Below are 15,508 nucleotides of genomic sequence, written 5' to 3' on the forward strand. Positions count from 1 at the left end.
TGAGGGGAGGGTGGGGACCCTGTGACAGTGTCACTGAGGGGAGGGGGTGGGGAGCCGAGAGTCTGATCGTGGTCCTGAGTGGGACTGGAGCAGAAACAGGAATAGCATTTGTCTGGTCAATCCTTCAGTAAGTGTAAGTGTAAATTAAAAGGAAGATTTTCTATTCTGTGAAGGTCCGACTGGGGAGTCGAGGTTCATGGTTATCCCATTCCTGAAATCCGAGATGGTTCCTGTACCTTGGGTGAGTATGTCCAGGAAGTGCCTCTGCCTGGAGCAGTGTGAGCCTGACCTTTGGATACAGGAGCAGCTGGGTGGAGCATGGGGCATTCACCAGGTGGAAGAATTGTGGGTAATGCATTTCAGGATGTGGTCACCCCTCCTCCTCAACCCTTCCCCCTACACCCCACCCCCCCTCCCCCACCCCCCACCCCCCCCCAACCTCCCCCCACCCCCCCCCCCAACCTCCCCCAGCTTAAGGAAATGTCAGGACAGGGTGAAGGGGCGACCAGACAGAAGAAGGGGACCAGGCAGGTCAAGAGGGAGTTCCCCAAATGTAGGTCAATTGCAAACCAAAATGATGGTTCATTTGTGGAGCCCGGCCAGAGCCAATGCCATGGCATTGTGGGTGTTCCAGATACTCAGGGTGAGGGTGAGGGAGGAAGAAGTGTGGAAGGACGGTAGTGATCGGGGAGTCACTTGTGAGGGCATTTCAAAGCCGTGATGTATCGATGTGTTGCCTCCTGGGTGCCAGACCCTGATTTGTCATGGAATAACTGAAAGGCACTGGGAGGGGGAACAGTGATCAGCTGGAATTTATGGTCCATATTGGGACCAGTGATCAGAGGGAGAAAGAGAAATGAGGTCCTGCAAGTAGACAGAGGGAGTTAGGTCGGAAATTGAAAGGCAGACCTTTAAAGATAGCAACCTCTGGGTGTTTCTTCGTGTCATGGAGTAGAGAGTATGAGAATGGAAGGGTAGAGTAGATCAATGTGTCACTGGAGAGATGGTGCAGGAAACCAAGCTTTCAATTCTAGAGACGGTGGGCCCTGTCTAAGTTGGATGGGTTCGATCTGAACAGACACAGGAGCATGCTCCTTGTAGGAGTATGATGTCAGAGCTGTAACTGAGACTTGTCTGAAAGATTGACATGACTAGCAGCATAACATTATTGGGCATTCAGGTGAGATAGAGAGAGGGATGGAAGAGAAAAGAGGTTTCACAATATTGATCAAAGAATCAATTATCACAGTGAGGAGGGAACGCCATCTTGGAGAGATCATCAAATGAATATAGCTTTTTACCAATTACACAAAAGGACAAAAGAGACAAACTTGCTGTTGGGTGTATCATAGTCAGGGAGAGATAAGTGGTCAAATACCTAATCAAACTTCAGAGAATTGATTGAAGATTTCATTACTTTCTTGTGGAATAGATGCTGATCAATGATAGAGTAATGTATCCAAAAATCAAAACCTCATCCCCTGAAGCACAGCAGCATCAACTCAGGGGAGGAGGAACTGGAAAACTCAGGAGGATCTTTATGTGGAGTGGACACACAGGGTGACACCTGAGTAATTTTCCCAGAAATGACAACTTGCAGGAAAGTTACTGTGGTACCACAGACCCTTGAAGCGTCTCACTACATGGACAACATACCCAGAGGGAAGGTTATTGTCCACATGTTCTGCAACTTTTCTTGCATCAGACCAGCCATCTTTCCCCTCCATTAACTGCTTTATGGAACTTTCATTAATTGGTTTTGGATCAATTGCATAGGAGACAACAGCATTAACCCCATTGCGTCTGAAAAAGTGAAAATAATTGGGGCCAATGACACAGTGATTGTCGAAGCCACTGACAGAGTTATAGACCCGTACAGACCATTTAACCCAGTCATATTTCTTTGATAAACCATTGAGAATGTAACTTACACATTCACAGTTATTTCTTCCACCCTTTTCAATTATCATTTTCTCAACATCTATTTCTGCCTGCTCAGCAAACTCATTGATGCACTTATCTATCATGGATTTCATTTTATTCTCTAATTTGCCCATTTTCTCATTCCACTCTCTCTTTAATGCCTCTACATCGGTCCCAGTGATAGCAGAGTGACCCACCAGGGCAATCAGACCAATACAGAAGAGCTCTTTGAGGCGGCAGCAGAGCCCCTCCATCAGACGCCGGTTCCTCTGGTCATATTGCATGGCAGTTTCCAGAATGGGTTTGCCAAAGATGGCAGAATACCCCATCACTGCATCATAGAGAGTGTGAAGGTTCTGGTCACCTTTAGTCTCATTGAAGTGTGTGAGGAATTCTTCTTTCTCATTCTCCCGGTATTCCGGATTTGCGTTCAGGATGTCCATGTACTTCCTGAATTGGTTTTTCAGATTCTCCTCAAGGGGGAAGTACTGATTATTAACTGTACTTTGTTCGATAGCCTGAAGCACTTGCTGAATCTGACCTGAAATGACATCCAGCTGGTTCCTGACTATCTGGAACTGCTCCTTCATATATCTCAGCTCCTCACTCTCCACATTACCCATAGCAAGTTTAACAATTGCTGCTGCTACCCCAAAGATGGCTCCTACCGCTCCAGCAGCAGAGGCGAATTTTCCTAAACTCTCAACAACTGACATCGCATTTCTCACTGCAACCACTGCAGTTGCAACCTCAGTGCTGGCTTTTGCCAGTTCCAGGGAATCTACTGCTGTTCCTGCCATACTGATGGGCTGAGCACTGTGTTCGGATGGTCGTTTCCTTCAGTTGTCTCTGAAAAAAAAGATAAAAGTTATTTATGACTCCACAATGTATCGGGGAGAGTGAAGACCTTAAGAACTGGGAGCACATGTAGGCCATTCAGCCCCTTGAATCTGCTCCACCTTTGAAATGATCACAGCTGATTTCATTCTCAGCCTCGACTTCACTTCCCTGCCTGCTCTCCATAACCATACAACCCAATAATAAATAAACATTTATCTGTCTCCTCCTTAAATTTACTAATGTCCCAGCATCCACCGTACTTGGTGGGGCGGGGGGGGAGCGGGGGGTGGGGGTGGGGATGGGGGGGAGGGAATTCCACAGAATCATGACCCTTTGAGCAAAGTAATTCCTCCCTCCCTCTGTTTTAAATCTGCTACCCCTTATCCTAAAGCTATCACCTCACATTCTAGATAGCCATGTGAGGAAATATCCTCTCTGTATCGACTTTGTCAATCCCCTTTAGCAGCTTATAGACCTCAGTGAGATCGCCTCTCATTCTTCTAAACTCCAGAGAGAACGGGCCTAAACTGCTCAATCTCTGCATGTTTGGAAACCCCTGATGTCTGGAATCAATCTAGCGACCCTTCTCTGAACTGCCTCCAATGTTCCTCAAATAAAGGAGGAACTCTCCACAATGGTTCAGGTGCAGTCTCACTAATACCTTGTACAATTGCAGCAACACTCCCTTACTTACACACTCCATCCCTTTAACAATACATGGCAACATTCCATTGGCCTTCCTTATTACCTGCTGAAGCTGAATCCTAGTTTTCTATGATTGATGCAAAAGGACACCCAAATCCCTCTGCACTGAAGCTCTCTTCAGGAATTCCTGAAGAAGGGCTTATGCTCGAAACATCGATTCTCCTGCTCTTTGGATGCTGCGCTTTTCCAGCAACACATTTTTCAGCTCTGAGCTCCAGCATCTGCAGTCCTCACTTTCTCCTAGCTCTCTGAGGAGACCACTCAGCCCCTTGACCCTGCTGTGCCGTTCAATAGGATCATAGCTGATCCAACGTTCCTGCACTTTCCCTGTAACCCTTCATTCCCAAAAAAAAAATCTATCTCCCTCAGTCTTAAATAGACACTGCTGCTGCAGCTTTCTGTGGCAAGGAGTTCCAAAGACCCAGAACTCTCCGAGAGGAAATTCCTTCTCATGTCTTAAATTAGTGCCCATTTTTTTCTAAAACAGTGTCCTCTGGTTCTGGACTCTCGCATGAGGGAAACATCCTCTCAGCTTTGACAGAGGAAAAAGTGCTGGATGTCTTGAATCGCATAAAGGTGGATAAATCCTCAAGGCCTGATCAGGTGTACGCGAGAACTCTGTGGGAAGCTAGAGAAGTGATTGCTGGGCCTCTTACTGAGATATTTGTATCACCGATAGTCACAGGTGAGGTGCCAGAAGACTGGAGGTTGGCGAATGTGGTGCCACTGTTTAAGAAGGGTGGTAAGGACAAGCCAGGAACTATAGACCAGTGAGCCTGACCTCGGTGGTGGGCAAGTTGTTGGAGGGAATCCTGAGGGACAGGATGTACATGTATTTGGAAAGGCAAGGCCTGATTCGGGATAGTCAACATGGCTTTGTGTGTGGGAAATCATGTCTCACAAACTTGATTGAGTTTCTTGAAGAAATAACAAAGAGGACTGATGAGGGCAGAGGGATAGATGTGATCTATATGGACTTCAGTAAGGCATTCAACAAGGTCCCCATGGGTTCGCAAAGTTAGACCTCATGGAATACAGGGAGAACTATCCATGTGGATACAGAATTGGCTCAAAGGTAGATGACAGAAGATTGTGGTGGAGGGTTGTTTTTCAGACTGGAGGCCTGTGACCAGTGGAGTGTCACAAGGATCGGTGCTGGGCCCTCTACTTTTCATCATTTATGTAAATGATTTGGATGTGAGCATAAGAGGTACAGTTAGTAAGTTTACAAATGACACCAAAATTCGAGGTGTAGTGGACAACGAAGAGGGTTACCTCAGATTACAACAGATCTGGACCAGATGGGCCAATGGGCTGAGAAGTGGCAGATGGAGTTTAATTCAGATAAATGTGAGGTGCTGCATTGTAGGAAAGTAAATCTTATCAGGACTTATACACTTAAAGGTAAAGTCCAAGGGAGTGTTGCCTGGAGGCCATCCTTGTGGAGTATGGATGTGTATAAGGACTGCACATCCATAGTGAAGATAAAGTGCTGGGGACCAGGGAACCGAGAGTTACTGAAGAAATGGAGGATGTGGTTGATGTCACGGATGTAGGTGAGAAGTCCCTGAACTAAAGGACAGAGGATGGAGTCGAAGTGGGATGCGATGAGTTCTGAGGGGTAGAAACATGCAAAGACAATGGGTCAGCCGGGGTAGTTGGACTTGTAGATCTTGGGGTACCGGTAGAACTGGGCAGTGCGGGGGGGGTGAACTATGTGTTTGGAGGCAATGGAGGGAAAATCACCGGAGGTGATGAGTGCTCAGATAGTGTGAGTGATTTTGGTCTGATGGGTCACGGTGGGGTCGCAGTCAAGGGGGAATTAGGACGTGGTGTCGAAGAGTTGCCGTTCAGCCTCTGCAACATAGAGGTCCAGTCCCCAGACTGCCACTGCCTTGCCTTCTTTCAGAGAGAGAGAGAGAGAGAGAGAGAGAGTTCAGAAGCAATTTACCAGGATGTTGCTGGGAAGTGAGGGCTTGCGTTACCAGGAGAGGCTGGATAGGCAGGAGCTGCTTTCACTGGGGCAAAGGTGACTTGAGAGGTGACTTTATACAGGTTTATAAAATAATGAGGGGTCATAGATAAAGTGAATGGCAGATATCTTTTCTGTCGAGTGAGGAATTTCAAGACCAGGCAGCATATTTTTAAGGTGAGAGAAGAAAGGTATAAAAAGGATATTGGGGCAATTTATTTTAGACTCCGTGTAGTTCACATGTGGAATGAACTTCCAGAGGAAGTGGTGGATGCGGGTACAGTTACAACATTTAAAAGATATTTGGATAAATGCATGAGTAAGAAATGTTTGCAGTCAAAGGCCTCTTGCTATTCTTGCTGAGTTAAAGAAGAAAGAACAAAGAAAATTTACAGCCCAGGAGCTGGCCCTTCGGCCCTCCAGGCCTGAGCTGATCCAAGTCCACTGTCTAAACCTGTCGCCCAATCCCTAAGCATCTGTATCCCTCTGCTCCCCACCTACTCAGGCATCTCTCCAGACTCACCTTAAATGAATCTACCGTGCCTGCCTCTCCCACCTCGACTGGCAACACATTCCTGATGCCCACCACTTTCTGTGTGAGGTACTTACCACGTGTATCTCCCTTAAACTGTTCACCTCTACACCCCCCCACACACCCCCACACCCACGCCTCCCCACGCCCCCCACACCCCCCCACACCCCCACACCCATACCCATGCCCCCACACCCCCACACACACACCCACCCACACCCACACACCCACGCCCCCACACCCACACACCCATACCCACACCCACATTCCCCCACACACACACCCACACCCCCACATACATACCCACACGCCCGCTCACACCCACACACCCACACACCCACACACAGTATGTGTCCATCAGTAACAGAGTGAAGCTCCCTGTACTCTGTCCCCTAGTAACCGAGTGAAGATTCCTCTACACTTTCACCCTCAGTAACAGCATAAAGCTCCCTCTACACTGTCCCCACAGTAACAGCATAAAGCTTCCTCTACACTGTCCCCCCCCCAGTAACAGAGTGAAGCTCCCTGTACACTGTCCCCACAGGAACAGAGTGAAGCTTCCTCTACACTGATCCCCCCACCAGTAACAGCGTGAAGCTCCCTCTACACTGTCCCCGAGTAACAGAGTGAAGCTTCCTCTACACTGTCCCCGAGTAACAGAGTGAAGCTCCCTCTACACTGTCCCCACAGTAACAGAGTGAAGCTCCCTCTACACTGTCCCCCCCAGTAACAGCGTGAAGCTCCCTCTACACTGTCCCCGAGTAACAGAGTGAAGCTTCCTCTACACTGTCCCCGAGTAACAGAGTGAAGCTCCCTCTACACTGTCCCCACAGTAACAGAGTGAAGCTCCCTCTACACTGTCCCCCCCAGTAACAGCGTGAAGCTCCCTCTACACTGTTCCCCAGTATCAGACTGAAGCGCGCTCTATACTGTCCCTGAGTATTACAGAGTAAAGCTGCCTCTACACTCTTCCCCCCTCAAATGCTCCTGACTCAGTGAAACAGGGGGTCAGATACAGAATAAAGCTCTCGCTACACTATCCCCCATCAAACACTCCCAAGACAGGGACAGCACGGGGTCAGATACAGAGTAAAGATCTAGCTACACTGTCCCCCATCAAACACTCCCAAGACAGGGACAGCACGGGGTCAGATACAGAGTAAAGCTCAGATTACTCTCGACTGCACATTACACTGGGGGCTGTTGGTTGAACATGGTTCTCTACAATGTGGGTCAAGAGGTTCCAGGCATTCCGAGAACACACCCAGTGTCCAATTCCAAACCCCAATCCCCAATCCCAATCCTCTACCCGCAATCTCAATCTGCAATCCCAATCCCAGTCCTAATCCTCAAACCTAAACCTAATCTCGAAAACCTAATCACACTGCTCAATCCCCAGTGCCCAGACCCCAGTTCCAAGTTCCCAGTGCTCCCACCCCAGTGCCCACTGCTCTCTCCCCAGTGCTCAGTGCTCCCCACCCAGTTCCCAGTGCCCAGTGCTCTCTCCCCAGTGCCCAGTGCTCCCCACCCAGTGCCCAGTGCTCCCCACCCAGTGCCCAGTTCCCAGTGCTCCCCACCCAGTTCCCAGTTCCAGGCTGCAGGAAGAGTGATCAGGAACAGTGTCTCACCTTCTGATGGTTTTCACCGTGGCTGTGAGTGGTGACTTTGCTCAGAGATTTATATCAGAGCAACCGGGGGAGGGGGGTTGGGGGGAGCCAGCCTGAGCTGATCCAAGTCCACTGTCTAAACCTGTCGCCCAATTCCTAAGTATCTCTATCCCTCTGCTCCCCACCTACTCAGGCATCTCTCCAGACACATCTTAAATGAATCTACCGTGCCTGCCTCTCCCACCTCTGCTGGCAACGTGTTCCAGGCATTCACCACCCTCTGTGTGAAGTATTTGCCACGTATATCTCCCTTTAAACTGTTCACCTCTCACCTTGAACGCGTGACCTCTTGTTGTTGAATCCCTCACCCTGGGAAACAGCTTATCTCTATCCACCCTGTCTATACCCTTGATGATTTTGTAAACCTCAATCAGGTTCTCCTTCAATCTCCTTTTTTCTAATGAAAACAATCCTAACCTATTAAATCTCTCTTCATCGCTAGCACCTTCCATACCAGGCAACATCCTTGTAAACCTTCTCTGCACCTTTTCCAAAGTGTCCACATCCTTTTGGTAATGTGGTGACCAGAACTGTACACAGTATTCTAAATGTGGCCAAACCAAAGTCGTGTACAACTTTAACATGACCTGCCAGCTCTTATACTCAATACCCCGTCCGATGAAGACAAGCATACCATATACCTTCTTGACCACTCTATCCACCTGTGCAGCAACCGTCAGGGTACAATGGGCCTGCACTCCCAGATCTCTCTGCTCATCAACTTTTCCCACGGCTCTTCTGTTTACTGTATAATTCACTCGAGAATGAGACTTCCCAAAATGCATCACCTCACATTTGCCTGGATTGAATTCCATTTGCCACTTCTCCACCCAACTCTCCAGTCTATCTATATCCTCCTGTATTCTCTGACAGTCCCCTATGCTTTCTGCTACTCCACCAAACTTCTTGTCATCTGCAAACTTGCTGATCAGACCAACAGTGCCCTCTTCCAGATCATTGATGTATATTACAAACAACAGAGGCCCCAGCACTTGAGCCGTGTGGAACTCCACTGGTCACCTTTCTCCACTTCGAGAAACATTAATCCAGATAAGGTTCTGGGAACCTGGATTGAGTCCTGCCATGGAAGATGGAGGAATTTGAATTCAATAAAAAACAAATCAGGGATTAAGTGTCGAATGATCATGAATTATTTGTCAAAAAAGCCCTCCTGGTTCAGTCATGTCCTTTAGGGAAGGAAACTGGCCTACCTGTGACTCCAGACCCACACCAATGTGGTTGACTGCTCACTGTCCTCTGGGCAGTAAGGGATGGCAGGAAATGCTGGTCTAGCCAGAGACACCCACACCCTGAGAATGAAGAAAGAGAAAAACACTTTATTTGTGACAGTACCTCACCGGGAGTAGAAACTGAACATGGAGCCACTGTGTTTCAGACAGGCCCAAGGAGGTTGGGACTGCGTGCAACAAGATTCATTCCTGAACATGTGCAGAGGGAAGAGGGGCGTGCCTGACAGAGAGGAGGGGGGTTGTGCAGATGGGAGAGGCATAGAGTGGGGAGGGCTGGGGTACAGAGGGAAGGGGAGGGGGTGAAGAGATCAGAACAGGGCTGGTGAGAGAGACACAGACCACAGAGCAAGGCAGTCTCCCGATAAAATCAATCCTTTCAAAGTGAGGAGTCAAATTTCACATCACTGGGTGATTAAGAGAAACACACACATTCTTACAGTTGTTCTGGAAACGGTGGCTATGTAATTGCAGTAATGATGTGGTCACATGGAGGTGGCTTTCCCCAGTCTGATGGTGACAGGACAGAGGACTGAGAATCAAACCATAATCAAACATCCCAAGGTGCTGACCATTTCAAAACAAAGTACAACACTGAGCCTCATGGGGACAGAACAGGTCGGTCAAAGGCTCAGCAGCTTCAGTCTTCATAACATTTAATGTTTACGCTCCCCAGTCCGGGATATCCGAGAAGCTGTTTGATCATTTCACAACGGTGCAGGGTTGGAGAGGGCTGGTGGAGAGGTAGAGCTGGATGGCATCAGTGTAGAGTGACAAATAGCAGCCTACTTTGGGATGGTGATGTCAAGGAGCAGCCTGGAGGTGAGGGATAAGAGAGGGCCGAATAGGCTGGGGCTGTTTTCCCTGGTGCGCAGAGGCTAAGGAGTAACCTTATAGAGGTTTATCAAATCATGAGGGGCATGGATAGGGTAAGTAGACAAGGTCTTTTCTCCGGGGGGTGGGGGAGACCAGAACTAGAGGGCGTAGGTTTACGGTGAGAGGGGAGAGATTTAAAATGGACCTCAGGGGCAACTTTTCACACAGAGGGTGGTACGTGAATGGAATGAGCTGCCAGAGGATTTGGTGGAGGCTTGTATAATTGCAACATTTAAGAGGCATTTGGATGGGTATATGATTAGGAAGGGTTTGGAGGGATATGGGCTGGGTGCTGGCAGGTGGGACTAGATTAGTCTAGGATATTTGGACAGCATGGATGGGTTGGACTGAAGGGTCTGTTTCTGTGCTGTACATCTCTAATACTCTATGAGGGACATGGGTAGATCAAGAGGGAACATCAGAGAGAAGAGTCTGGGAGCTTGATATTTTTGAGACCCATTGTCTGTCTCCAGAATCATAGACTCATCGAATCCCTACAGTGTGGAAAGAGACCATTCAGCCCATTGAGTCTGCCCTGAGCTTCTGAAGGGCATCCCAACCAGAGACCTAATCAGTTCCATAGCAATTCTTCAAGACTTGCAAAGAATTTCCAGTATGCTTGAAGTCAATGAAGTTTCAAAATCAAGGAACATGTTTGAGTAAAGAAACAATCAACAATCCTATTTCAGATACAGCAGCTAATGGCAAAGCTATAAGTACATTGATTAAACTGGAAAAGAGAAAGAATACACAGATGAATAAAGCACCAGTGCTGAGGGACAGGTTACAGCATGTGGCCCAAATAAGGGTTCGCTATATAAATGCACAGAGTGTAAGGAATAAAATAAATGAGCTGCAGGCACAAATTCAAATTGGAGATTATGAGATAGTAGCGATTACTGAGACGTGGCTGCAGGATGGTTGGGATTGGGAACTAGGTAAACGAAGTTACAAGGTTTTCAGATTTACTTGCATACTGACTGATAATGAGATGTATTTGAGCACGGGCTGTGATTTAACTTGAACTGAATCGAATTAGGTTTCTTGTCACATGTATTCACATGTGTACAGTGAAACATTTACAAGTCAACACTTACAATGGCATTTTTAGTACAAAGATACCTAGGTACAGATTCTTCAGTACAAATTCTTCAGGAAAAAAGATTCAAAAATAAAGAAATAAAGTGTCTAGCATTATAGACCTTCAAAAGTACTAAATCATACCAATAAATCAGAAAAATAAAGAGATGAAAAGTTCAGATTATTATCATTGAAACAGATGCTGTATATTGTTTTTTTTCCTCTATTTCCTAAGTAACCTCACAGTTCTTAAATTATTACATTCTTACACTGGATTAAAATCTGCTTCGGCAGCACTAGATGGTAAAGACGATTGTATTACCCTGGTTGTAGCTGGCTGAGCTAAGGTCAATGTTGATGTTCTCTCTCCCAACGTTCCTTCTTCATGGACTGATGTTGTCTCTGGAGTGTCAGCTCCTCTGGGTCAAGTCTCCCTTTTATATACAGTTCAAAAACTCCCAAATGCTCAGGCTCACTGTCATTGACTTTGTCAGCAGGTAACTGACATGTCAATTCCTCCAATGTAGTTCGGGCAGTTTGATACAGCAATGTCATTTACATATTTTAGTTCCTCCATGTAAATTAGTTTCTGTTTCAGGAAAAGGTGTAATGTAAAGCAGTATCAGATATTGTAATTTTCTGATTGATTGAGCCAATCTGAGGAGCCGGGCTGATTCATAAACAGTTCATCTGAAACTCTGAGCTATTGTTTCATCTGAAATCTTGCATCCATCAGCATTCATTCATTCTAGTCAATCATGGAAATAGCTTGCATACCTGTCTTGCCTGATACAATCTCAGAGGTCACAAGGCACCAGGTTGTAGTCCAACACATTTATTTGAAATTACAGGCTTCATCAGGTGAAGTGCAGGGAGGCACATCGGCACAGAATGTCCAGGCATAGAGATCACAAGGTCATACAAATGGTGTGAGGAGTGTCGATAGGCTGGGTAATAAGTCTCTGCAGGTGATCAAGAGTGTCAGACGGTGTGAGTAAAGTGCCAACATGCCAAGGATCTCACCAAAGTAAGAAGTAATCCAAAACTGTACAAACTAATGAAGGTGGAGAGATCATAGCAAGTTATCACATGATGGTGTCAAAACAGGGCAATAAGGAAGACTTTACAAATACAGAACAGTCTGGTGGGGTTACAAATAGCACAACATGAACCCATGCTCACAGTTGAGGCTGTCTTCATGGGTATGGAGTTTGGCTATCAGTTTTTGCTCTGCGATTCTGTGTAGTTGTGTATCTCGAAGGCTGCCTTGGAGGACACTTAACCGAAGATTAATTAGGTAGGAGCTGGAAAATGTGGATTGGACACAGCTATTTGAAGGGGAGTCCACATTTGAGATGTGGGAAGCTTTCAAAGATAGGTTAAAGATAGTGCAAGATAGGTATGTCCCGTTGAAGACAAAGGATAGGAAAGGCAAGATTCATGAACCGTGGATGACAGGAGAAATCGTACGACTAGCCAAGAGGAAAAGGGAAGTGTACATAATGTCCAGGCAGCTAAGAACAGAATGGGCTCTGGAGGAATATTGGGTGAGTAGGACCAGCCTTAAACGAGGAATCAAGCGTGCTGAAAGGGGTCATGAAATAGCTTTAGTGAGCAGAATGAAGGAGAATCCCAAAGCCTTGTATTCTTATATAAGAAGCAAGAGGGTATCTAGAGAAAGGATTGGTCCACTAAAGAAAATGAAGGAAGGCTGTGTGTCGAACCTGAGAAAAAGGGTGAGATTCTGAATGGTTCCTTTGGATCAGTGTTCACTAAGAGAGGGACATGATGGATGTTGAGATTAGAGATGTTGATTAGTCTGGATCACGTTGACATAAGTAGGGACGATATGCTGGGTATGCTAAAGGTTATTAAGGTGGACAATTCTTCAGGATCAGATGGGATCTATCCCAAGTTGCTGAGGGAGGCGAGAGAGGAAATAGCTGGGGCCCTGACAGATATCTTTGTAGCATCCTTAAACACAGGTGAGGTGCCAGAGGACAAGAAGGTTGCTCATGTTGTCCCCATGTACAAGAAGGGTAGGGGGATATTCCGGGTAACTACAGATCAGTGAGCCTGACGTCAGTGGTGAGAAAGTTGCTGGAGAAGGTACTGAGGGATAAAATCTATTTATATTTGGAAAAGAATGGGATTATCAGTGGTAGGCAACATGGTTTTGTGCAGGGAGATCGTGGCTTACCAACTTAATAGAGTTCTTTGAGGAAGTGACCAAGTTGGGGATAGATGAAGGAAGGACTGTTGATCTCATATACATGGACTTTAGTAAGGTGTTTGATAAGGTTCCTCATGGTAAACTAATAGAGAAAGTGAAGTCACATGGTGTGCAGGATGTTCTAGCGAGGTGGGTAAAGAACTGATTGAGGAACAGGAGACAGAGAATAGTAGTTGAAGGGAGTTTCTCAAAATGGAGAAAGGTGACCAGTGGTGTCCCACAGGGGTCAGTGTTGGGGCCACTGTTGTTTGTGATAGACATCAATGATCTGGAAGAGGGCATTGTTGGTCTGGTCAACAAGTTTGTAGATGGCACGTAGATTGGTGGAGTAGCAGAAAGCCTAGGGGACTGTCAGAGAATACAGGAGGATATAGATAGACTGGAGAGTTGGGCGGAAAAGTGGCAGATGGAGCTCAATCCAGGCAAATGTGAGGTTTATGAAGTTTGGGAAGTCTAATTCTAGAGAAAGCTATACAGTAAATAGAAGATCCTTGGGAAGAGTTGATGAACACAGAGATCCGCGGGTTCAGGTCCATTGTCCCCTGAAGGTTGCTGCACAGGTGGATAGAGTGGTCAAGATGGCATACAGTATGCTTGTCTTCATCGGACGGGGTATTGAGTATAAGAGCTGGCAGGTCATGTTAAAATTGTACAAGACCTTGAGAATACTGTGTACAGTTCTGGTCGCCACATTACCAAAAGGATGTGGACGCTTTAGAGAGGGTGCGGAGAAAGTTTACGAGGATGTTGCCTGGTATGGAAGGTGCCAGCTATTAACAGAGGTTGAGTAGGTTAAGTTCTTTTTCAGTAGAAAAAAGGAGATTGTAGGGGGGACCGGATTGAGGTTTACAAAATCATGAAGGGTATAGACAGGGTGGATAGAGAAAAGATTTTTCCCAGGGTGAAGGATTCAATAACGAGAGGTCACCCTTTCAAGGTGAGAGGTGAAAAGCCCAAGGGAGGTATACGTGGCACGTACTATATACAGAGGGTGGTGGGCACCTGGAACGCGTTGCCAGCAGAGGTAGCAGAAATGGGCATGGTAGATTCATTTAAGATGCATCTGAATAGACGCATGATTAGGTGGGGAGCAGAGGGATACAGATACTTAAAAATTGGGCGACAGGTTTAGACAGTGGATTTGGATCAGCTCAGGCTTGGAGGGCCGAAGTGCCAGTTCCTGGGCTGTAAATGTTCTTTTTTCTCTTTGTTCTTCTTTGACCCTCTGCCTGTTCAGAGTTTTCCTGCACCATCACATCAAGCAGGGTATTCACTAACTGAACCTCAACTCCTTCACCTTTCTCTCTACTCTTTGCTTCTCCACAACGTGGGGTCTCACTCCCACCTTGTCAAACCATTCCCAAGAACAAACTGAATTCTTGGAACTGACACTCTGTCAATCACTCTCACTGTTACTTCCCCAGTCTTGAGTTGGCACCCCAATCTGATCCTACATAGGGGAAACAAAATTTCTGTCCATCTATCCCTCAAATTACCACACTCTCGGGCACATCAAAGAAAGTGTGCATGTTCGCTCATCTCTCACAATCAACGACTTGTTAGATCCTGTATCTCTCAAAATTATAACTTCTTGTCTTTCTTCCTGTGTTCTTTCTGCAATACTGCACTCGCTCTGCCTACCAATTTAGTCTGAACTAGCATTACCTATAAGTCCTCGGACCACTCCATCTGCCAAGCCAATTTTTCAAATGAAATAAAGAAGGCTTCAACATCTTCCTCATCAAAATGTGGCAGAGTTTTGTCATATTTGTATACATCACTACCTTCTCTTTTAATCTCCATCCTGTTAACTTGACTTTGCTAAGTCACAATTTCTCAAGTTCAAATTCTCTCTCTCTTTCTCTTCTCTCTTTCTTTGCTTAACAAAGAACCTTCTCTCTATCTTTTGTCCTTTCTCTCTTTCTCTTTCTCTCTCCCTTTGTTTGTCTTCTAACTCCATTTTCCTCAATTGTAATTTAAGTTTTCTACCTCTACTGCATTTGTCTGTTTCTCTGACACACCTGAGTGCTTGAGTAATTCTCTTTCCATTTCTGCTTTATTTTTGTCCTAAGTTAAACTCAAATTTAGCATATTTGCTCATTCTAAAAGTATGGCCTTTTTCTTTCCTTCTTAACTTACTTGGCCAATTTGAGAATCATCTTCAAATCCCAGAACCTATTCAGCAATTTTAAGAGACCTTTCTCGCACTTTTAATTTAATCAACCACAAGTCACCGAAATTAAACAAATTGTCTCACCGATGTTTTATCTTGGACACGAACCTGCAGGTGCTTAAATCTGCTGATATCCACCAAATATATTCAAATCTAAACCAGTTCAAATTGCACATCCAAGACCCAAACTGTTTAAATTGTGGACAAAAGCTCCCTAAGTTGTTCAAGTCCCAGCAACCAGCCTCCAAAATGTTATGACA

General features: G+C 46.1%; 1 protein-coding gene across 1 annotated transcript; it reads right to left on the reverse strand.

The window, feature by feature from the left end:
* Positions 1-455: 455 nt before the first annotated feature.
* On the reverse strand, positions 456-11,299 carry LOC140480922 (uncharacterized). Its single transcript, XM_072576508.1, has 3 exons — positions 11,165-11,299; positions 8,851-8,949; positions 456-2,772 (listed from the first exon to the last, which is right to left on the reverse strand). Exon 3 carries the CDS (start codon positions 2,721-2,723, stop codon positions 1,539-1,541), a length of 1,185 nt encoding a protein of 394 aa, XP_072432609.1. The 5' UTR covers positions 2,724-2,772; positions 8,851-8,949; positions 11,165-11,299; the 3' UTR covers positions 456-1,538.
* Positions 11,300-15,508: the final 4,209 nt, after the last annotated feature.

The sequence above is a fragment of the Chiloscyllium punctatum genome, chromosome 8, assembly GCF_047496795.1.
Source record: "Chiloscyllium punctatum isolate Juve2018m chromosome 8, sChiPun1.3, whole genome shotgun sequence".
Taxonomy (NCBI): domain Eukaryota; kingdom Metazoa; phylum Chordata; class Chondrichthyes; order Orectolobiformes; family Hemiscylliidae; genus Chiloscyllium; species Chiloscyllium punctatum.

What these genes read in the sequence shown, in the direction of transcription:
- LOC140480922 (XM_072576508.1), bottom strand. Translation starts at nt 2,723, where the DNA reads ATGGCAGGAACAGCAGTAGATTCCCTGGAACTGGCAAAAGCCAGCACT.